This window comes from Aphis gossypii, chromosome 3, assembly GCF_020184175.1.
Source record: "Aphis gossypii isolate Hap1 chromosome 3, ASM2018417v2, whole genome shotgun sequence".
NCBI lineage: Eukaryota > Metazoa > Arthropoda > Insecta > Hemiptera > Aphididae > Aphis > Aphis gossypii.
Genome location: NC_065532.1, coordinates 2,531,774 through 2,555,560, shown reverse-complemented (window position 1 = coordinate 2,555,560; position 23,787 = coordinate 2,531,774). Strand labels below are relative to the sequence as shown.

The window sequence follows — 23,787 nt, the reverse complement described above, 5'->3', positions numbered from 1 at the left end:
ACGAGTGATCTACGCCTGGATTCTTTATCTTGTTCGGCTTTTGAATTATACGTTTGCATAATATTTACATTCCTTTACTTATACATAATATATAAAACAAACTTATCCTTGAGATCAATCTCTATTTTTTTTGGGTGAGTATAGTTGGGTGTATATAATTATGTAATTATGATTATTTATTATGTCATGGGTACTAGAGCCATACTTCACGTACTAACTTCGCATTTTTTGAACGTCATAATATGCTTTATAGAATATAAATTATTATAATACAAAAATATCGGATTAAAAATATTAATATTATAGACATACAGTTATATGATTCTCTTTCATAATTTATGTAACTATTTCTTCATTTGCATTAATTATAGGAACATAATATAATGTCGAGCTCTTTGCGTATTTATAATAAAACAATAAATAACTGCAGTTAATCAATAGGTATTATTACTCAATTAAATTAATATAGCTTTTAGTACACAACAAGTTGTATAAACACAATATAAGAACTATATAGTACCTAATTTATATTATGTATATGTATAATAACATTACAATAATAATATAATAACATATTACATTGGTATGTTAATGTACAAATCACCTGAAACTAAAACAGTTATAAGTTATAACGAACAAAACGTAATGTTTCAGCAGAAACATTGTTTCCTTGTGTAAATTTTCAAAACAAACAATATTGTATACAAAATAAATTTGAAATGTACATTGTAAATGTGTATGGCTTACAATGCCATTTAATGAACGGTTTTCCTTGGAAACATCAATGGTATTTTATACGTGGTAGACACCGTATATAGCAATAACAAGCTTATGAGGTTTTAACGTGAATAATAGGAAACTGAAAAATGATTTTAGAGCTGAAACGTATATTATAAAAACTAAGTAATGGAAATAAAATTTTCGAGGACATCTCGTGGCTTTTTTATTTTATTAAATGTATAAATATTGTCAACAGAGTTATATATACTTCATATCTTAAGTAAAATAGCAATTCCGCAAATATGCAGGTCAACGACAACCGAAAATAAAAGATACAAAAACAATCAGAGGTATCTAATTTACGGAGTATATCGCTGTATAGCTAAGCGCTTCAAATCGAAACAGGGTTTGTGATGTACTGATATATAAATTTATAATACAAAACTATAAAATGATATCACTTTAATAACACAACAATAGAGACTGAATAAAAAAGGAAGAAAAGTAGATTATCATGATATCATGAACCTATATAGACATGAGTGATAGAAAGCCAACTGCTAAAAAATACAAGGAATGAAAAACACTTAATCGGCCGAGACAGAGGTAGCTATGACTAAGAAAAATTTTAAAATGAATAAAAAAATATAACGGCGAATATGGAAGCATCTAGAACCAACATGTACACTGAAATGACCAACGGACAATGATGTGAGTTTAATGAAAATAGACGGACCTGTTCATCAACCCAAATGATGCAGTCACTAAGGCACTAGTGATAGACTACTAGAAAAAAGGAGAAATTTAACTGATTGATGAAACTAACTAATTAGCTCTAAAACCACACGTAGATCTCTATAAGCTCTTTTAAAGATAAATATATTATCACAAATGTTACTATTGACATTTAAACGAAAATTTTATACAACTTATATGAGAAAGAAAACAGTGCTGCTTAGTGTGTATTTTCCTCCTTTCAGTCTTAAATTTTTAGAGAAAAATATATAATATTAATTTCAGTACTATTTGTATGATAATAAGTAACAATTTTAGCATTTAATATTTAATCAAGATATATTTTTACAGTAAACACGCACTTTTCCGTTTATATTAAACATATATATTTACTAATTATTTTACCACTTATGCCCTAGCTAATTAAAGAATTAACATTTTTATTTTTCCTATGTATAATTTCTTTGGTTGCTTAATAGTTGCGTGATACTCAATTAGAATTCATTTAGCGTTTCGCTGTTAAATTAAAGGAATAAACTATAACTGTTTCAATAATCAAGCTAAGTTTTAATTTGTCTACTTAAGAAAACATTAGCTTACGTATTATAGTTTGAGGTTAAAAACTATTATAAAACTCCTTAAGAAACATACGTTCAACAATTTTTTACTTATTACTATTTTTTAGAGAAATATTTATGAGTATATATAATTAGTTCCTATTTTATTGAATCATACGAAATTGTAACTTATTTATCAATTAAAAGAAAGTTATAACTGCATGTGTTGTCTCTATCTACAAACGTAAAGCATTTAAGCATAGCAAATTTGCGTTCAGCGGAATCAATTTTATGCTGTTAACTGTAATATTAGAGTTAATTTACCTATTATCAAACCTAAAGGTAAAATTATTATCTTGGACATTTCATAGGATTATATTGAATTTTTAATTTTTAAGTAAGTTACAAGCATTTTAAGTTTTAATATTTTACTTAACATACTATACTATACTCACTTAAAAATTAATATGTTTTGCTTTCGTAAAAAGGAAACACAAATGCGGGTATGGCGTCTTAATGCTAAAAAGGGGAAATCATTATAAAATCAATACATTCATCTATCTGTTTTGAATCTAACATTCCATAATTAATTAAACTGATTAGTCAACAAACTATACACAACCAATGTCTATTTAGTATTAATCAAAATACTCTTTCATTGAGATCTAATTCGATTCATAATTGACATTCCTTTTTTCTCATTCATCTAAAATCTTTAAGTGTCTACAGTCATTGATAATTTCAAGAATCTTTAAGTTAATTAACTTATATCATTTCGTTTTTGAAGCAAATATTATACCTCTATATTTGTTCTTGTAAGTAAATACATAAATTATAGGTATACTTAGTGTACAAAATTATTTTTTTGTATTATGCTGATATGTCTTAATGTAAGTATATACACACATTGTTTATTATTTTTACTTTTACTAGCCATAATCAGGCGCGTACACAAAAAAATATTTGGGGGGGGGGTTTGGTTGTAAATTGTTATTCTTATATGATCTAACCTTTATTAAATCATTAAATTTATTAAATTTCGAGGGGGTTTGAACCCCTAGAACCCCCCCCCCTTGTATACGCGCATGAAATAATTATGGCACAACTATGGTTGTTGACTATCATAAAATAATATAAATACTATATTATACTCAAAGGACAAAATAAGTATGATAAAGTCGCTCTCTACCACATTGTCATAAAATAATAAATACTAAAAATTTTCGAGTTTATCACATATAAATACGTATATACGATAACCTCATTTCAATTCTACAAAATAAATACTTTTAATACTCACAGCAATATTCGCATAATCCATTGATGCGCTGGGTTGGGTTCTATGACTCTTTTCGTTTGAGCTCATGTTGTAAAATAATATATAGGTAGCCTCAATTAATCCTGTAATTGGTGTACAATATTACCAAACGGTAAACAGATTTGAAATTGTATACGTTGAGGAATCTTTTTTCTTGGTGCTCGACCTATCCTCACTGGTCGATAGGTCGAACTCATTGATCGCTGTACCGGCGTCCCTTCCGGTAGTTCTAATACTACAGGTGCCGTTCTGATGTAATTTAGTACTTCACTGCAAATAAATACACAACATAAATTATAATTAAATGTTATCACTGCCATTTTAATTTTAAAAAAAAAGTAATTTATTAAACATACACTATAAACAACGACCTTTCACGTTATAATTATTGAAATAAGAATGAGTTATTACTCATTATTGTTTCATTATTGTTTTGTACTACAATATATTAAGTAATTACAGATTTTTTACAGTTACATGTCGATAAACTAATACTTGGCAAAATATTAATGTTCCAAATAACATTGAAGAAACTTACTATAGTCGCACAAAAATATATTATGATACAACTACAATAAGGTATAGATATTTGGAGAATATATAAGGCACTATTATATATATTATACTATATAGATTATAGGTACTCCTCGTAGTTTTCAAAACATGATAAAATATTATACCATTTTAAGAACCTTAATAAACATTTTTTTTTAAATCAAAGTTAAGAAATTGTTTAATATTATCTAGAATCATTACTCTGAGTAGTCAGTCAGCACCTATTATCGTAGTACTCATAAAAAACTTATATGAAATATTTACAATATTCCTAAAATTTGGCTATAGTTAAAATTAAAATTTTAATTTACGCGTAATCAACCTCCACAATAAATTTAATTTAATTTAAAGTCATAAATTAAATTAATTTACTAAACATTATAAAAAATATTATACTCTTTTTTATGTGATTTTTAGTATTGCACTCAAGAATATAATTTTATTTATGCCTAATATTATACAACAGTAGCGGAAATTTACTATTGTCTACCTCTAATTATACTCATCGTGTAATTATTTACAATTTAAACTAGAAATTATACGGTTATTGAATCATTTGATAATTGATAGTGAAATCATAACCAGTCTATAGTTGAAATAGCTTAACAATTATTATAGTTATACGATTATATCTGAAATATTGGTATAATAACCGTAATTGTAACAATGTTAAAAAATTTAAATATAAATGCGCAATAAATTTAAAGCCAAATACATACTTATTATATTATATAATAAAGCAAATTAAAAAAATTGAATATGGTTCCTGTCGTAAACTAACCCAGAGCAAGTTTCAATATTGAATTTGTCATGTAATCCTACCAATAGCGATGTTCGCTATTGAAATATAATTTTTGTTTAATGTCAGAGGCAGTGTACCTAATTTTTATTATTCATTTATTAATTATTATGTGCCATTAAAGTTGCCATAAAATAGTTTCACACGTAATTTTCACTCACTCATTTGTAATTCACAAAATACTGCTTCAATAAACGAAATTCAATGCAATATAACGTAGGCAATAATATAAATTAATACCTACATCTTGAGCATCGAGTACAATAAGTCAAACCTTTTTTACGAAAAACCTCATAAAATACAGAATTTTACCTAAAAGTTCTAATAATATTAATTCACTTTAATTTTAAACGATTCAAGTAGGTATGTCAACGTTTAAATATTATAAAACGAAATAAATAATACGTCGATCAAAATTAAAATTATTTGAAAATCATTATTTATCAATGTTTTCGATTGAATAAATAAAAACAATTAATTTGACAATAGATCCTTTTAATACTTAAATCTTGGTTATTGCTTAATGATTAATCATTAAATTCAAATTTAACACATCCTAATGAAATCAATTATATAAGTCGTAAACCATTAGCCAAACTATAGTTCAATGATTTGAGAATGTAGGACTCGATTTGATTAAATAATTAATTAAACAATGGTACAATGACATGAAGTTTATATCAATGTTCTAATTTTGAAATTGATATTTGTCTACCTCGATCAAGTCGAGACATAAATCAAAGAATCCAAAGTAGTAAGTTCATTCCATTCCCTGACAAATCTAAAGAACAACTTACTAATTGAAATTTTTTTTCAAACATAGACCAAAATTATAATGTTTTAACTGTCTATTAATATAGTGACGTATTTTGAGTACTCAGAGGCGCTAAATTCTGAGTCCTGTCATAAAGGAGCCTCAGTGCTGGAGGTTGTAAGTGCCTAATACCAATAATGAATTTTATTTTTACTATACGTTACATCAATTATTTTACAGTTTAAAGTTTATCAATATAATATGCATCAAAATAAAATAAAATATATAAGTGTCAAAAGTAAATTTTTTTCTGCATACTAGTTGCGTCCTAAAAATAACTACTAACGAAAATCTAATCTTAATTATTGCTCGAGTTTTTGTGCGTTATATCAGAGTTTTACGTAACCTAGCAGACTAGTATACTTTATAATAATGTCTATGTGATTATGCTGTTAAATGGAAATGGAAATGAGGTGCTACTTCATTGAATACCTGAAGTGCCAAAATCCTAAATAAACGACTACTATCTATTACCAAAACATTGAAAACAAATACTTAAAGAAACTTTAGAGGATTTTGTAGTAATTTTCGAATTTATAAATTTTAATTACACATTAAATGAAATAATAATTTATTACAAGCTTAGACGTATTTGATCCTATGTGAGTGAAATTAACTTATATGGTCGGTACCTATAATAGTTGTACATTTCAATCACCAAAAATAACTTTGACAAAAGAACTATTTTACAGTAATCTAGGCTTTTACTTAATAATTTCTAAATTAATACTATAAGTCAAGAAAGATTGTTATCTTAGACAACAATGAACATACACCAGTACATCAGTATAAATCCAAATAATAGAAATCGATAAAATTACAAAACCTTTAAAAATAAAACTAAGTATAAGTCAGGAAATTATTTTGTTTGAGTGTAAACTACATAAAGTTAATATAATATAGATATTAATCTTATAATAATTATTATTAAAAATAATTATGATAGAAAATATTTCAATATTTGTTTAAAACAAAAATGTTAACAATAAAAAATTGTTTGGAGTAGGTACCTATCTGTTAATGATATACTATATTATAACTTCTTAACCATAGTTCGCCTTGGTTAAAATTAATTTTTCTATCGTTTCCCGTTTTAATTTAGTTGGAATATATAATTCAAAATCAATTACAATGATTAATTTTATGATTTTTCACTTCTTGGTTCTAGGCATATTAAATTCAAACAATTAGAGACAAATTCAACGAATGTTTAAAATCCAAAATTGATAAAAATTAATAAGTACATATTCATTTTTATACGTCTTTGAGTACTTAAGCTTAAAACCCTTAGCTAGCCTTCTTATGATAGTAATTTAATCTGTAACCAATGACCCATTTAGATTTTAAAAGAATGATTCAATTTTCGTAAACCATAAATAAATTCATACGTTAACAAACTATAGCAAAATATAGGGGTCCAAAAAATAAATAATAATTACTAAACACCTCCGGAGTCTCAAAGAAACTATTAATATAGATTAAATTGAGTACGGTAGTTTTTGAGTCTCTAAAGAACCAACAAAGAAACATTCATTTTTATACGTACATGCAAATATACAATACATATATAAATAGATAGATTAATAGATTTTATAGATTATACATTATAAATTAAGATGTATAACCCATTCAAAAATATTTCCTGGTTGAGCTAATAGGTGTATCTTGTTTAGTTTTATTAACCATATATGTTACAATAATCGTCAAGATAAAAATAATATCTAGCTAAAATATCTCTTAACATAAAAAAAACTATACATAATTTATAAGTGGAAAATGTCCATGTACAATGTACATACAATATACCACCAAAATAAAAAATAAAGTTCTTTCACTTGTTCTTTACAAGTTTACTATTATTATATAAATACGTATAAGGGTACTTTCTATGAAAATAATGAAATTTATTTGGCGTAGAATACCATCATCATAGGCCATAACAACATGAAACTATTCAATTAATAGCGTTATGAGTTTATGACCAAATGGCATTATATAGTCTTGGAAAATGTCAATATGTTACAAGTTTACCGAAATAAATAATTACCCAAGATAGAAACAACGTCCGGTATGTGGAGGTACACACTTATAAGTATAACATATAAATTGTATATCAGGAAATAATCAAACAATCTCAGTATTTGTTACACTCAACACTGCAATATATGTATTATAGTATGAACAATGACACCTAACACATTTGAATATTTTTAAGATTAAATTCTTAAGAGCTCAAGGAGCTGTTAATTTCTTTTATTAGCACTTAAAAATGTAGGCACTTAAAGTCGATTTATAATGAAGCAAAAAAATTAATTTATTAAATTGTAATTTACATATTTTAATATTAACATTAGATTATTATATCTACAATTTAGGTAAAATTAAATAGGTACATCTAAATTAAGGTTTATAGTGGTTAAATATTTTCTGAGGTACAAGACAACGCGCGTATTTATATACTATCCAGACACCCGACTACTTGTATTTGAGTGCAAAGTGAACAGAAAGTATCTATATTGATTTTTAAATCGTTTTAATATTTTTTTTTTTTTTTGTTGACACTATTTCATGTAAAAAGAATACTGAATAGAGCTTTAAAGGTATCACGAAGCAACTTTAATAAATGACAACCTAGTTATTTAAGATAGTAGGTAATTTGAAGATTTTATTTTTTAATAGTTATTAATAAATTTTTTATTAATAAATTTTATTTTTTAATAGTTTCTATATTATAAACGTAAAAAGAAAAGCTACCGTCAGACATTAATGATTGTTGATGAAATACATGCATACACAAATTTAATAGGCACCCACCATAGTGATTTATTTTTTGAATTAAATATAAGTAATGATTAATATTTAATAATTGCAATTCTATACGCTAAAGTGAGCAAAACAAGACGAGTTCCGAACATTCGATAGGTACCTGTATGCTGTTTAGTTTGACGACGAGTGCCGAAACACGCATGTATACTGTATATAGTCATTGGTAGTGAATAAACGGAAAAGGTCCGATTTCGATATAAATATTTAAAGCTAATAAGTGAAATTCAATGATATTTTAAAAGTATTATAAATTATAATTTTTTCATTAAAGTTTTTTTTTTAAAAAAATAACTAAAACGTACAGTTTGCTGTATATAGCTTTTTTCAGATGCCAATTAATTTCTGAAAACTACTCAATATTAAAAATAATAATTTTCTGAACTAATAAGTTAATTCTGTATTAAATCAATAATAGAATAGGTAATATAAAACTCTTGATTCAACATTCAATTCAAATCCGCGATTACAGAAAAATAACGAGTATTTTAAAATCCAATACATTCATATTGGTACCTACCGTTCAAAATTAAAAAAAAAAACAACATTTTCTGAAAAATGTAATCAGCCCCTCGGGAATATATTGATTACACAACAAATAACAATATATTCTATAATATTATATAATATAACAAAATCACTAGTTGTTTTTTAAGTAGTTTATTGAAATTAAAAAAAATAATAATTAATAATCGCTCGACATACTGGCCAATTATTCGTATTAAGATTTATTTATGATATACTAGGGGTGGCCAAATTTTTTTTTGATCACACTCTACTAAAAATATACTTCACCTTTGAGGATCGACTTCCATAGGACATTTTTTTTTTATTAAAATAACTATAATTATTAAAAAAATATAGTACGCGAGGCCCTAAAAATAAATTCTTATATGATCAACTATGAAATTGTCCACGATCGACTGTTTGGCCGCCCATGTGATATACTTATCACAATAATTTTAGTCATAAAATATATTTGCTAATTATTATTATAGTTTATGTTTATACAATTCTCATAAATTTGCGTTAGACACGACAAAATTTAATATAATTTGTAATATGTATAATAAAAACTGTTAAGTACCTACTTACAAACTTTTTATAAAAATTTAAATTATAAATATTATGCATAAATGCAGTAATACCTTTACCTTTCGCTGAATTTTTTTTTACTTCTAATAATACTTAGATAGGTATGTATAAATTTGAGTTGTAAGTTTTAATATTTAATTAAAAAGTTATTATTTACGTCTCACATCTTATTCATTACGCTATATAAGGTAGCTGACAAATTATTATTGTTATAAATTTATAAACCGGGGTATAAAATATAATAGTACTATTTCTATATTAAATGTTCTTGAGATAATTATTTTTTTTTTACAAATTATTATTTTATAACTATATCGTAGTTAAATATGGATGTAATATATAAATGTATAATATTGATACTTGTCAATTGTTTAAATAAAATATTATATTTCTATAAATGAAATGTAAATAGGTACCTATTCAAAAATATGTTGAAAATTAAAAATTTACCCAAATATAACAATATCTATAAATATAACTATATAAACTCTAGTGAATAATGAGTTAACTTCGATAAACAAAATATATATAATATTTTAATATATATTTAGCATAAAACATTATAAAACAAGCAATTTAATTAATTCGAAATTTTAAAGTAAAATAAATTAAATGGGTTATACGATTATGTTAAGCAGATGTAAGTTTATAACGTCAATGTGGAATATTTAAACAGAATTGTAAAATATTAATTTTAATCATTGTAATGAAAAAATACATTTACCTAGGTTACACCCTTATTGTTTCAATGAGCTACCTAAGTAAGGTGTTTACTTTTTTAAAACATTATTTAAGTGCTTAAATAATAAATATATTTATCTTACTTCATTCGGTTAAAATATATAAACATAAGAAAATTATTTGTAAATTTAACATTTCACACTTTACAGTAAAACAATTTTTGAATATTATCAGAATTTGTAAACACAGACCCTATTAGAAATAATAATTGTGTTAAACATCGCAGCCGCGTTACAACCGTTACAGGTATATAATAATAATAATAGGAATGCGACTCATTGAAGTCGAAAAAAAGGTTCTCTTTTATAATGGGCATTCCGTTAAATGTTGCTACAGATCAACATATAATGTAGATATAGCCATTAGTATAGGACATAGGTACTAGAAATCACCTTACGAAAAGTAAACAATAACTAACACGCTTAACGAAATTTTCTATAGAAAAATATTTTAATACAATTAAACACTTTTACTTTCGTTTTTATCATATTATTATTATTCATTGATTAGGTATAACAACATATTGTGTCATGTACATGCGATGTATGTTATAAAAATGTGTACGTAAAATCTGGTTTAATCGTAAAATACAGCACGCATTATATAGGTGATAAATCATATAAATGAAACATAGATACATATTTAACTAAATACATAGTTAATGTTCGACAAAAATCCTTATCATTTCATTAAAAAAAAAAAACAATGAAAATCGTCCAAATCCAGATTTCTTAGTTAAGTAATAGGATAGAAATTATTTTTTATCAAATGAAAATGCAAAAAAACAATCTAAAAAAAAAAAGGACAACGTTTAAAATGATAGAAATGGATAACTTGGTCATAGGGAGCCTCATCCCTTCTCTCAGAAGAACTACTCGAATATATCTTCTCACAATTTATGTTATAGGTATAACTGCATAGATAAAAAATTATGAACATATTATGTTTTAGTGAAGAATAATCGGTTTAAAATAGATATGTATAGGTATATTGTGGTTTGGCTGCGATGACATCAGGTTTTATTTTCGATAAAAGACGGAAAATGGTAACAGAGTGGTAAAAAATCAAAAGTACATGGATGGGACTGCTGAAAGATAAAGATATTATTATATTACAGTTTGATATTAAGTCGGTTACGTACCCCGAAACGAAATTTGTTGGCTCCGATGCAGAAAGGTATTAGGTAAATAATCAATTAAATCAATTAAATAAAAACCAAAATATAAGTGTAAACAATAAAAATACTTTGACACTAAATTATACATGTACAGTCGGCACTTTTAGTAACAAAAAAAAAATAATAATAATAATAAAAATATAATTTTAGTCAACGAAATGGAAATATATGTAAGGCTAGGATTACAAAATGGACCACAGCAAAAAAACGTGAAAATAAGTGGTATTAAAGAGTGGAGAGAGTGCAAGAGAGAGGAAGAAAATAATTCGTCGTCTCGATACTAACGAAAGCGCGTACAGTGTGGTGAGCGCGTGGACTGCGAAGAACGATACGCGTACAACCATCCGACGCCAACCGACTGACTGACGAGTGACGACCGGTCCGCTACGACAGTGGTGGCGGCGATGACGGTCGTTGTCGTCGAACCGCGTTCCGTTCCATTGTCGGCGGCGGCGGCGGCGGCGGCGGCTGTAGTACGTTGTCAAAATTCGACCAAACACGGACGCGCACACGCATGAACGTCCAAATCGACGGAGCTATGGAAATAAAAATATAAACAAAATCGCAACAATAAACAGTGTCGAACCGTAACGAAATGACTTCTGCGAACATGTATATTATAGTGTGCTCGCGTGAATCACGTAGTTGCACCATGCGAGGAGATAATTATATCACAACAGATTATTTGAACATAATGTTTTATAATATTTCATAAGTCTGTGATATCTATTATGTTATTATATAAATATTACCTATTGTGATGATGACGATTATAGTAATAGTATAACATCGATGCGATCGACCAGCAGGGTGAAATCGTGCGTCTTGAAGGGTGGTTGCGGTTGGTGGTGGATGGCGGTGTTGTTTGTGCAAAGGGTCATGGCGGTCTCCTAGTGCCGGGAGCTGGAGGGGATGTTCGCGATTCCTCGGCAGCGGTCGACACGTTTCGGCAGTGGTGCGGTGCGCGTGCGCGTTGTGCGAATGATATCTGCGATTTGGAGGCGGTTACAGTGGTTACACAGACTACCGTCCGCTAGATGCCGTAACTATCAGCACGTTCCCGGGACCGTGCACGTACTCAAAGTAATATTTTTATCAACGAAATACTATGAAAATGACGGACAACGTATTTTTTCTTTATTATTTTTATTATTTGCCAAAAACGTTATTGTAATGGTCTGCGGTTTGAACGGAACCTGAATGGCGAACATTCGCCAGTAACATCTCATCAACAGATCTAATATTAGGACCAGGTGGCTTGACTCCAAGTATACAATCATTTTTTAAGTACTGTAATAGTTAAAAAAAAAATGTTGTTATATTTTTCACTAAAAAGTAAATACTATTTATTGAAATTATAGGTAAAAGAAAATGTATAAAATCAAAAGAACGAGTAGAAACTATAGGTACGTAACTACCTCCTGTTACTTAACTAGGTAAGCATCTCGTTAAGCACTTTACACTGGAAATCGTAACTTGAACTTGTAAGACATACACTATTTGCCATTTGGTCTTATGATTCTCCAGCTAAGCTTTTCTAAATATATAAACAAATAAAAACATGTTCAGTCTACAAACATTTTTGATTCCATAAATATTACTATTACTTATTAGGCTTTATTTATGAATATCGTTTTACAAGGACGAAATTAATGTATCTACGAGATATACATACATCTAAGGTCTGAAATAATTTACAGAATTATAAACGTTATATGCATAATGCAAATATGAGAAAATATTTTTTAATTAATTAATTTTTATTTTATTTATTTTCAAGTACAATAAGTACATAATAAAATATTAAACTAGGTATAAAATTTCTTTCCAAAGTGTATGTCCATAAGCCACAATATTATGGCCATAATAGTATAAATACTAAACACATATAAGAAAATGTCATACTTAAGTACTGACGTAGATACCGTCGTAAATGAACCAGAAGTCTATTAATACGCTTATTCTGGTTACTTATAACATTTTTACTAATTTCGTTATTTGTGTATTATATTTACCGTTGCCTCATTGCCTATGATACAATGTTAAGTATATATTCGAGGAACTCGTTTTAAATTATATTATAACAGTGTTTATAAATAAAATATTATAATAGTATTATTTAAGGTGGTTAATATTCATTAACAAAGGTATAAAAATAAAGAAATTTTGAAATGAAAATGCAAATGTAAATTTGCATTGAGTTCTAGCGTTCTAGGCGGTGGGCAATGCTTTTTAATGATTAATTATGTGCATGATGTAAATGAGAAAATAAATTTTCTTTTTAATAAAACTAGTCATGTTTTAAACATTGTATCTTATCAGGCGCAAATTGTTATCATAACATGTAAAGACTTCATAGGCTTCGCCCCCCTCCACCATTATAACATAATGTATTAACATTAAAAGGACTGCAATAAATTAGTAAAATACCTTCTCTACGGACGTCCCTGTGTGACTGTATATAGCTATTAAATACTGTAATTTCTCTGTTACATCTCTTTTTAGTACAAATGTGAATTTAATTTCCAATTTTTTTAACTGCTTATAATATCCTGCTTTCTAATATAAATGTAATCCTTATTCATATTTTATTGGATCTTATATTACGTCTTATTCCATGTACCCAGCCACCTAGGTACCTACATTATAAAATTATGCAAAAAATATAATAATATAAACACCACCTTATTTCCCTTGTGGCCTTGTTACATCAATGTATAGACTGTAATTATTACAATTTGATATTTCTGATTTTTTTGTACGTCATCTAAAATTACACGTCATAAACATGAAACGAATCTTTATAGCGAACTATTTTTTATCCTTTTATTATTTGTGAATTTTTCTACTTATATTACTATAAGAGTATGTTATGTTCGAATTAGCTATCTATTGTTAATTTTCAAAATAAAGTTAGAAATTAAAAAAAAAAATCTGTTTCCTTTTCATTTTAATTGATATATACTAAGCAACTAAGCATTAGAAATTATAAAATATTTGTTTGTAAAAAGCTTATACTACAAAAATATAATATAAGTAATAGGTGTACCTACTGTACCTATCACTAAATTATTGCTAATATATTTTTTAAATAAAATGTATTTTTGTTTATTTCTAACATAATATAATTAATATACATGAAATACACAAATTTCTATCATATTTCTCTATTATTTGAACAATTTTATTGTAGATATTAGAACAAGCCCGTTTTTCTATTATATTATATGATATAACTATGGTTATATTTTATAGTACTTGAAAATTTGATATATACATATATTATATTATAAAACGTTACTATATTAATAAATTAATAAAAATAATATATTGAAATAGTTAGTGACGAAAATTAATTATACTAATGAGCAATGGCAAATACTAAAACCGACAAAACTTAAAAGGCTTTAGCAAATATTATGCTTGCTAAATTGAATCATCTTAAGCAAATGGGTTTCCAGTTTTCCGCCATTATCAAAAACTAAATTTGAAGATAATACAATTCGTTGCGTTCTATATTAAACAGGTTACATGATTCTTCCCTAACACTGTTTTTTAACTCAAAGATATGTTTTAAATATTCTATTCTATCTAAAATTGATAATCATTTGAACTAGTATAAATAGGTATACCTAGTAAATAACATTTTACATGTATCAATTAATACTTATAGCTTAAATAATAATAAAAAAATAATAAGTGATTATACAGCTCTACTCTGTAGGTGTCACTGTGATGGAAATGTTAAATTTGAATTCAATCATATAATATTATTTTACACAAAAAATGATTCTGAGCGAAGACGTCTAAATTTTTAGTAGCCAAGATAACAAATAACACTTAATGATAATAATAATAAAAAAATACAAGTATTAAAAAATATTCATACGCCCTCTCTCCCGCCCAGGATTGTATTAAAAATCACTGAGAATTTTCAATTCTGGCATTCCAATAATACCAACTAGTACCAATTTGCTACCGGAATCCTTCATCAAAGTTGACAATTACTAAAATCAATACATTCATTGCTTCGTTCAGAATCTTAAATATATAAAAACTATAAATAATAATTTTGCATTGTATAATTTTATTATTTATATAGTATTAATTTAACTTCTATCTTTTAAAAGTATTTCTTATTTATATTATTTATTAATACATATTATATACTTTATACAATTTAAAAGATAAGCGATAAAATAATCAAACACCAATCATCATAAGTACATAACAAATAAGTTATTGACTAATCGGTAAAATTTAAATATTATATTTGGTTTTTTTCTATTAGACTAGTATGATTAATACAAAGTGGTATCTGCATTAACAAATTAGATTCATTTATGTAGGAGAATAGAAAAAATAATTTTTGTTACCATACAGAATGATTTCTGTGGTTTTTTTTATTTATTATGATATCTGTTTACAAATAAGTTCTATAATTATACTTACAAGTAAAATCTTTTCATTAGGTATAATTTTTTTTTTAGTTTCTAATCTAACTTCTAATCATTAAACCGTTAACTTTTGTTAATTAACTATAACCTGCATTAATCATAATATGTTTATTTTTTAAATAAGTGATTTTAGGGGTTTGTATATTAAATGATTTTTTAGTATTTATATAATTACTAATTATAAAGTAAAAAATATTAAACAATAATTGTTATATCATTACCATCTTTCTTATTTTCGTTATGAATTGACAAATTTTATTCATATTTATTAAAAATAATGGCATATACAAAATGCGAATCATTTTGATAAAGATACATTAAATATTAAATGAGGATTTAATTGTTCATATTCACTCAATAGTCAATACACTATATACTTCTCAGTTCTCTAACTGACTTATTTAAAAAATTCAACATTTTTATTTTAAATAGATAGGTACCTATTGCATAAGTTTACCTACAGTACCTACAATTTATTCTTACATAGAAAACTACATATAGCATTTTCACTTTTCATTCAGCATTATTACTTATAAATTATTAATGACATTTAAAAAAAACACTCACACTCAGTTATCGGAAAATAGTTAGAACAAAATTGTTTGAGAACACTTGATTGATAGACTAATGAAAAATCGACGTCTAATGAGTAGTGACTAGTGAGTACCTACACAAATCATGAGGACTTAACGTTGACGTAATAAGGGAAATAGAGTGGTGTTGTTTATTATTATATTGTTTTGTATAATTGTTAATATAGTGTAACTAGTCTGCATAGAATAAATAGCGTAATATTGAAAGTTAAGAAATAAAATATGAAAAGGGATTCCGTTTATATTAGAAAGTAGGATACTATATAAACAATTTAAAAATTTAGAAATGTAATTCACATCTGTTCTCTAACCCAATACAAGAGAGATATAACAGAGAAGTTATAGTATTTAGTACACTGTGCACAAACGCTTAATAGTATAGTAAATAGTAAATAGTATATACGAAAAAAAATATTTTTGAGTTAATAAAAATATGCTGTAATACGTTAGCATTTCAAACTGGTTTTTACAAAGCCGCGTAGGTGCATAATAATATAATAATAATAATATGTACTGTGAATCTGGGTTCGATAAATACAATTATTTAACTCTATTAGATTCTGAACGGAGTGAAGAATGTATTGAATTTACAATGATGTGTGTTTTTTTTATTTTTTTTTTTTTGTGCCTGTCACCACATTTTGGAGCAGTAAAAGTGCTCCGATTTTAAAAAGTGGACCCTGTTTCTGATAGGAAAGTGAATGTAGTTTGTACTTTGGGGAGTCAAAAGTAAAAATTTTCCAATAGTTTTCAAAAGCGCTGGGAAAAACCAAAAAAAAATGACGGAAAAACGGCAATTTTTACGCAAAACCAGTTTTCGACCAAATCGATTTACCATTTCAAAATTTAAGATTTAGTGTTGTTATTTGAAACTTCTTGTATGAAGTATGCACCTATTTCTTCAGAGGATGTAGAGAATTAGTGTTCTAAGTATAAAAATATTCTGTCGAATAATAGAGTAAGATTCACTACTGAAAATCTTGGAAAATACATGGTAGTTAATTCATTTTAGATTCTGAACGGAGTGAAGAATGTATTGATTTTACAATGATGTATGTTTTTTTTTTGTTTTTTTTTGTTTTTTTTTTGTTTTTTTTGTTTTTTTTTTTTTTGTGTCTGTGTACAGCATAACTAGTCGAAATAATGCTCCAATTTCTAACTATGGGGGTAGTTTCCGATATAAAAGTGAATATCCTTGGTGCATTATAGAGGTAAAAAGTTAACATTTTCCAACAGTTTTCAAAAAAATCGAGAAAAACAAAAAAAAAATGACGGAAAAACGGCAATTTTTACGCAAAACCAGTTTTCGACCAAATCGATTTTTTTTATGGTTGTAATTCAAAAACTTATCACTGAAAATACTTGAAATTTTCACCAAATGTTAATGTCAGTGGTATCTGTATATAGTTAAATTTTCAAAAAATTTTGACTTTTTTTGAGTTATTTATAAACCACTGAAATTTTCGATTTTTTTGAGAAATTTTTTTTAAAGTGTCGATAAAAAATGTTTGGATGACCAAAAAGTTTTGAAAATTTAATACAAGGTTCCTTATAAGTTGTTTTTAATGTAGCTAAAAAAATTTAAAAATCGTTAGTCACAATTTTTTTTTATAAGCGTTTTTAGTTCAAATTTTTACGAAATCTGTCGAAAACGCGAAAATTTGCAAGTAATTTTAAAGTTGAAAAATCATAAAATTTTTTTCTTTTATAACTAAGTTTTGAAAATTTGATACAAGGTTCTCCATAAATTTTTCTTCAAATATCTGTAAAAAAAACTCTACCGGATTCAGACAAAAAATTTTTATGAGTGTTTGAAATTTAAATTTTTATAAAACCGCGTTAAATAACAGTTTAGCCTCAAACGATTTTTGATATTTGTTATTATTCAAAAAGTATAAGTCGTAGATACTTGAAAATTTTACCAGTTATTTAGATTGGCATTTTATTTACTTGATTTAATTTTCAAAATATTTTGAATTTTTTTGAGCTATTTATAGACAACTGAAATTTTCAATTTTTCTGAAAAATTTTTTTTGAAGGGTCGATAAAATTTTTTTGGCCCTATCAAAATACTTGAAAATTTAATTCAAAGTTCCTCATATGTTATTCTTATAGTGATTAAAAAATTATAAGAATACATAGACACAATTTTATTTTATTAGCATTTGAAGTTCAAATTTTGACAAAAATTCGTCAAAAGCATGAATATTTGCAAATTATTTGAAGTTGAAAAATCATAAAATTTTTTGTGTTTATAACTAAGGATTAAAAATACAACACTAAGTTTTCCATAAGTTTATCTTCAAGTATCTATAGAGAAAACTCGAAGCATCATTATAGGAAAAATTTTAAGTGCGTTTGAATTTTAAATTTTAACAAAATAGCGTAACGATAACGATTTTAAATATTTGTTATTATTCAAAAAGTATAAGTCGTAGATACTTGAAAATTTTACCAGTTATTAAGATTCACGTTTTCTTTACGTGATATAAATTTCAAAATATTTTGACTTTTTTTGAGCTATTTATAGACAACTGAAATTTTTAATTTTTCTGAAAAAATATTTTTGAAGGGTCGATAAAATTTTTTTGGCCCTATCAAAATACTTGAAAATTTAATACAAAGTTCCTCATAAGTTATTCTTATAGTGATTAAAATATTATAATAATACATACGCACAATTTTTTTTTATTAGCATTTGAAGTTCAAATATTGACAAAAATTCGTCAAAACTATGAATACTTGCAAATTATTTTGTAGGTATATTTCATAAAAATTTGTGTTTAAGTAGCTAAGAGTTGAAAACTTAATACAAGGTTTTTCATAAGTTTAGCTCACAATTATTATAAAAGAACTTAAATTTTGGTGTATTCATGCCATAAATATAAACCACCTTTTTCACCAACCACTAGAAATTATATCCTAGGCTGACAAATCATCTTCGTTCAGAATCGTTTTTCGTATACAAAGATACCTATCATTGCGTTCAAATTTAACCAACCACACCCCCTAATGTACAGCAGAACGGTACCCACTTTCCCGCTTTTTTTTGCGTGAGTTTCATTAATTATTGGTCCACCTAAAACTCAATCCGCCACAGGCTGTAAAAATATGATGCATTTAATCTATACAATGAGTCATTTTCAGAAAGATAGGATATTTATATTTTATATTGACGTGTACAGTGCACACTGTGTGTGCATTAATAAATAATACCTATCCGTTTCTTGTTATACTATAAGTCTATAAACATTAAAATATGATAAAATATATTTATGAAAAAAAGTTAGTCAGGTGGGTACCGTTCTGCTGTACATTGAGTGTCGAGTGTGTTACTATGTTATATTTGAATTCAATGATATAGTATTGTCTACAATAAACAATTCTTAACGGAGGACGAACTGTCTAAGTGTCGGCCTATATCATTCACTAAGTGTATTTTTGATACAGCTATTCGTCATTTTTTTAACTTTTAGTATTTTATTACGTTTTATTTGTTTTCAAAAACTAGTGCATCTATTATATTATATTTAGTCTTTTATTATTAAAATAATATATAGATAGATTATTTTAATTTTTTTACCAACTTATATAACTTAAAATGTAGTAACATATTTCTGTAAATACTGTAAATCAGTAAAATAGATTCATATTATAAATAAATTATAAATTTATAATAACATATAATATTACACGTTTTTAGCCCCCGCGAATAATATTTTTTATTTAAAACAAGATAGTTATCATTGTTATTGATCGTTAAGATATATAATTGTGTTCAAGTTTTAACCTCTTCAAATGTCTATAAAAATATAATTGTTTATATATTTTTTAGTTCCAACATGAAATACTTATGAGGATTATTTTATATTATATTTTAACCTTAATCATAAAGATTATAGATTTTATAAAAATTTTACTACAAAATACTTTTAGTTTGTGATATTATTCGTAATTTTGACAAATAAAAATTTTCTACAAATTCAAATACATGCGAAAAAAAATATAGAAATAATATAAAAATAACTTATGTAAATTTTGTATTTAATTTTCAAGAATCTTGACCCATTGAATAATCTTTCATAGAAAATAAACTAAAATTAAATAAAAAATTCTTATGCCAATGAATAACTCAAAACAGTAAAAATACTTTTAAAATTATATAGTTTGTATATACAATATACAATTATAGTTTAAACACTTTAAGAAAATTTCAAGTATTTAGAATTATTCGTTTTTGCATTACAGCAGAAAATAAAAATCATTTGGGTAAAAATAGTTATTAAACTGAGGAATATAAAATATAACCTAACCTAACCTATATAATATAAAAAATCTATTTGACTTTCCACTAAACATTTTTTTTTTTTTGTATAAGTTGCAGAACATATAAAGAACCAGGCATGTATAACATTTTTAAATCTTTGGTAGGTTATATAAACTTAACATTTTTTGTCGTATACAAATTCAGTCTTATCAAAAATCAGTAACCCACTCGACATATTCTAATGAAGGGCGATGTCTACTTAACGAACTTTTTGTTACTTCATACTTGTATTTATACAATATCGTATTATTTTTATTTTTAAATAGATAAATATGTAATATGTATATTAGAATTTGTATGATCACAGTATTACTAAATATTATGATCTGTTATAAACAAGTTATACACGCTTAGAATACAAACCTTCATATTGTACATTATAGTGCAACTATAATATAGTACCTATTATTATATTTAACAACATTTATTTTTTTAACTATACGTATACACTATACATGTATTGAGATAATGCAAATCTGTAATTATTTAAAATTACCATATATTAAATGTAACTATTTTAATAAATAAATTATTATGTTAATTTAAAATTTATATTTTTGACTGTGCATGCTACAAAAATGAATAATTATAATGGAAATGGAAAAATTAGTATAATTTAATAATCAATAAAATATAGCCGATTGGTAATGATAAAAAAAACGTTATCTCATCGATAACGAACTAAGGTAATTTTGATACTGAGTAAAAAAATATGATTCACAAAAACTGTCAAAATTTATTTTTTATATTCTTTATATAAATACCTATTAAACGTAAAAGACATTTTTTTGCGAATTCTTAAAATATTTTAAGATTCATCAGCCTTAATCATCACAGGTTAAAAATATTTTTTTCTAACTAATCCATTGTCTTTCTTTTAGAATATAATTTATTTATATTTTTATTTTTTTCTGTGAAGCATGTTTTTAAGTTTTTTATAGTGACAGCTCACAGGTCAATTAAATATTTTCGTAGTTCAGTATTATAAACACAGTTATCTATGATAACTCAATAATTATTGACATCAATCTAAAAAATATTGTATAGTCAAAAACATCGACAGCATAATTAATATAGGTACCTACACTCTACAGGATATTAATATTTGAATTATTATTTCTCATTAATCAAATTTGTTATAATAATTAAAAATATAGTTACTTCATACTTTACGTGATCCTTTTATATTTATTAATTATGGCATAATATTGTCAAAGACCAAAAAAAAAAAAATAATAATCCATAAACCATTTTTAAATTATTGTTAGCTCTCATTGTAATTTGTATGTGTCAGGGAGTAGTAAAGTGTGTCGCAAATGTGAATTTACTGGCGGGTAACACATCTGCCCCCCCCCCTCTTCACGAGGATATATTACATTGTGTAATAATTATTGATAGCTACCACTAAGCTACTTAATAGATTACTTTCGAATATTAGTAAATAAAAGTACAATGTTTTTTATAAATTTTACTATAATATTTCGTATTCTATGTTTGTTTCTATATTATAATATTAATCAATGATTAGAATAACTTTTGTTTTTGCGATCTTTTACAGTGTCACATTTTAATTTTTAATATTTTATTGGATATCGTACGTGTAAAAAGCAAGTTACACACATTCATGCATATAGAGCCACCCACGATATACATAAGCATATACTATTAATACAATTATTATATACACTATATAAAGCAAACTTATTCAATAAAGCCCATTATCTTCTTAAAGAATAAAAAAAATACTCATATTATAGGTACTTGTTCGTTATAAAAAACCGTATAGCGTATAGTACTGTACCAAAAAACCTACATTTTAGAAGCAGCCATTAAATAACTGCACCAACTATGACACATATAATGTATAAAATTTTTTTTTTTAATTAGGTATTTTATATCTTATTATCTAATCATATAATAATTTATAATACCTTTTATTTAATTGTGTGAATAAATGATACTGCTATAATTATACGTAAAACCAACCTACATACGTTGATACTCATATGTTCTATTAGTACTTAGTAGTTTAAATTAGCTTGTGCTTTCATTCGATTGTTTACTAAATATGTTACTGTATGTATGATTATGTATATTGACATATTGTATAGCGAACGACGAACACATATGACTGGATGACATCAATAATATGTACCAAAAATAAACCTAATTTCAGTTATAATAAAATTATTAAATACATTATTAAATTATTAAAGGTTGTGAATCCTTGGTACCTAGTTGATTTAATACATAAAATGATATAATAATATACAAAATATTATCTGTACATATTATATCTGTAATATTAAATAAATGTATTAGTTATAATAGTTAACTATATGTAAAATTGTAGTTATCTATGCAAAGCTGTGATTCGTTATGAGCTAGTTTCTCAAGGAAGTCAGTAGGTAAGATATATATACATACACAGTTACAACTCACACTAATACTTCTTATTTGATAGGACTGTCGTACTGGTAAAAATAAATAAATAGTATTAACTATTAACTGAATTCCTGAACTCGGACTTTATTCTATGTTTTTATATTTCTAGTGGCCTGAACAGCAAGAAACTGATCAACTCCTTCTGACTTATACGTGTGAAGAGTTTTCTGTATGGTACCACTTGGACTTTTTCAGGACTAAATCTGTAACTATGAAAAATTAATACTTAATGAAATTCTAAAAATGTAAATTCAAATACTTATCTTTATTTTTATTGATTTATTGAGAGAAATAAACCTTGACAACATGATCATTGAGAGTTACATTTTTATTTATGTATATATAAATATTTTTACATTATTGAATGAGGCATTTTTTTTTTTTTTTTAGGGGGGTGATAGTAATATAATACAATGAAAGATTAAATTATAAATAGTATTAATAATAAACACTTACTGAATTGTTTTAAATGTTAAAAGATATTCGAATCACCTACAAACACATTTGTAGTAATAGATAAATACATTCAGATTAATTTAAAAATTATCATAATACTATGTAGCGCCTTTTCAGTTTTTGAAAGCTATAAATTATATCGATTTTTTAGTTTTTAATGTACATTTAGAGGTAT

At 25.6% G+C, this 23,787-nt stretch overlaps 1 protein-coding gene and 1 long non-coding RNA gene across 7 annotated transcripts in view; one reads left to right on the top strand and one right to left on the bottom strand.

The window, feature by feature from the left end:
- Positions 1-23,267, bottom strand: part of LOC114121219 (band 3 anion transport protein-like) — a 68,904-nt gene extending 45,637 nt beyond the window's left edge. For 2 of the 5 annotated variants that reach the window (XM_050203023.1, XM_050203025.1), the window contains exons 1-3: positions 12,087-12,234; positions 11,299-11,870; positions 3,313-3,600 (exon numbers count right to left, since the gene is read on the bottom strand). In XM_050203023.1, the coding sequence (XP_050058980.1) occupies positions 3,313-3,378 (66 nt within the window). In that variant the 5' untranslated portion in view covers positions 3,379-3,600; positions 11,299-11,870; positions 12,087-12,234. Of the gene's footprint in view, positions 1-3,312; positions 3,601-11,298; positions 11,871-12,086; positions 12,235-23,153 lie in introns of those variants that run through there. The other 3 variants (XM_027983450.2, XM_050203024.1, XM_027983452.2) reach the window with 3 other exon arrangements.
- LOC114121222 (uncharacterized) lies at positions 11,870-23,402 on the top strand. 2 transcript variants are annotated; one of them, XR_003592184.2, is made up of 3 exons: positions 11,870-12,602; positions 12,696-12,740; positions 23,266-23,402. It is a non-coding gene; the product is annotated as an uncharacterized LOC114121222 (long non-coding RNA). The 2 variants fall into 2 exon arrangements; XR_007604838.1 differs by having other exon boundaries at positions 11,870-12,621.
- The last annotated feature ends 385 nt before the right edge of the window (positions 23,403-23,787 follow it).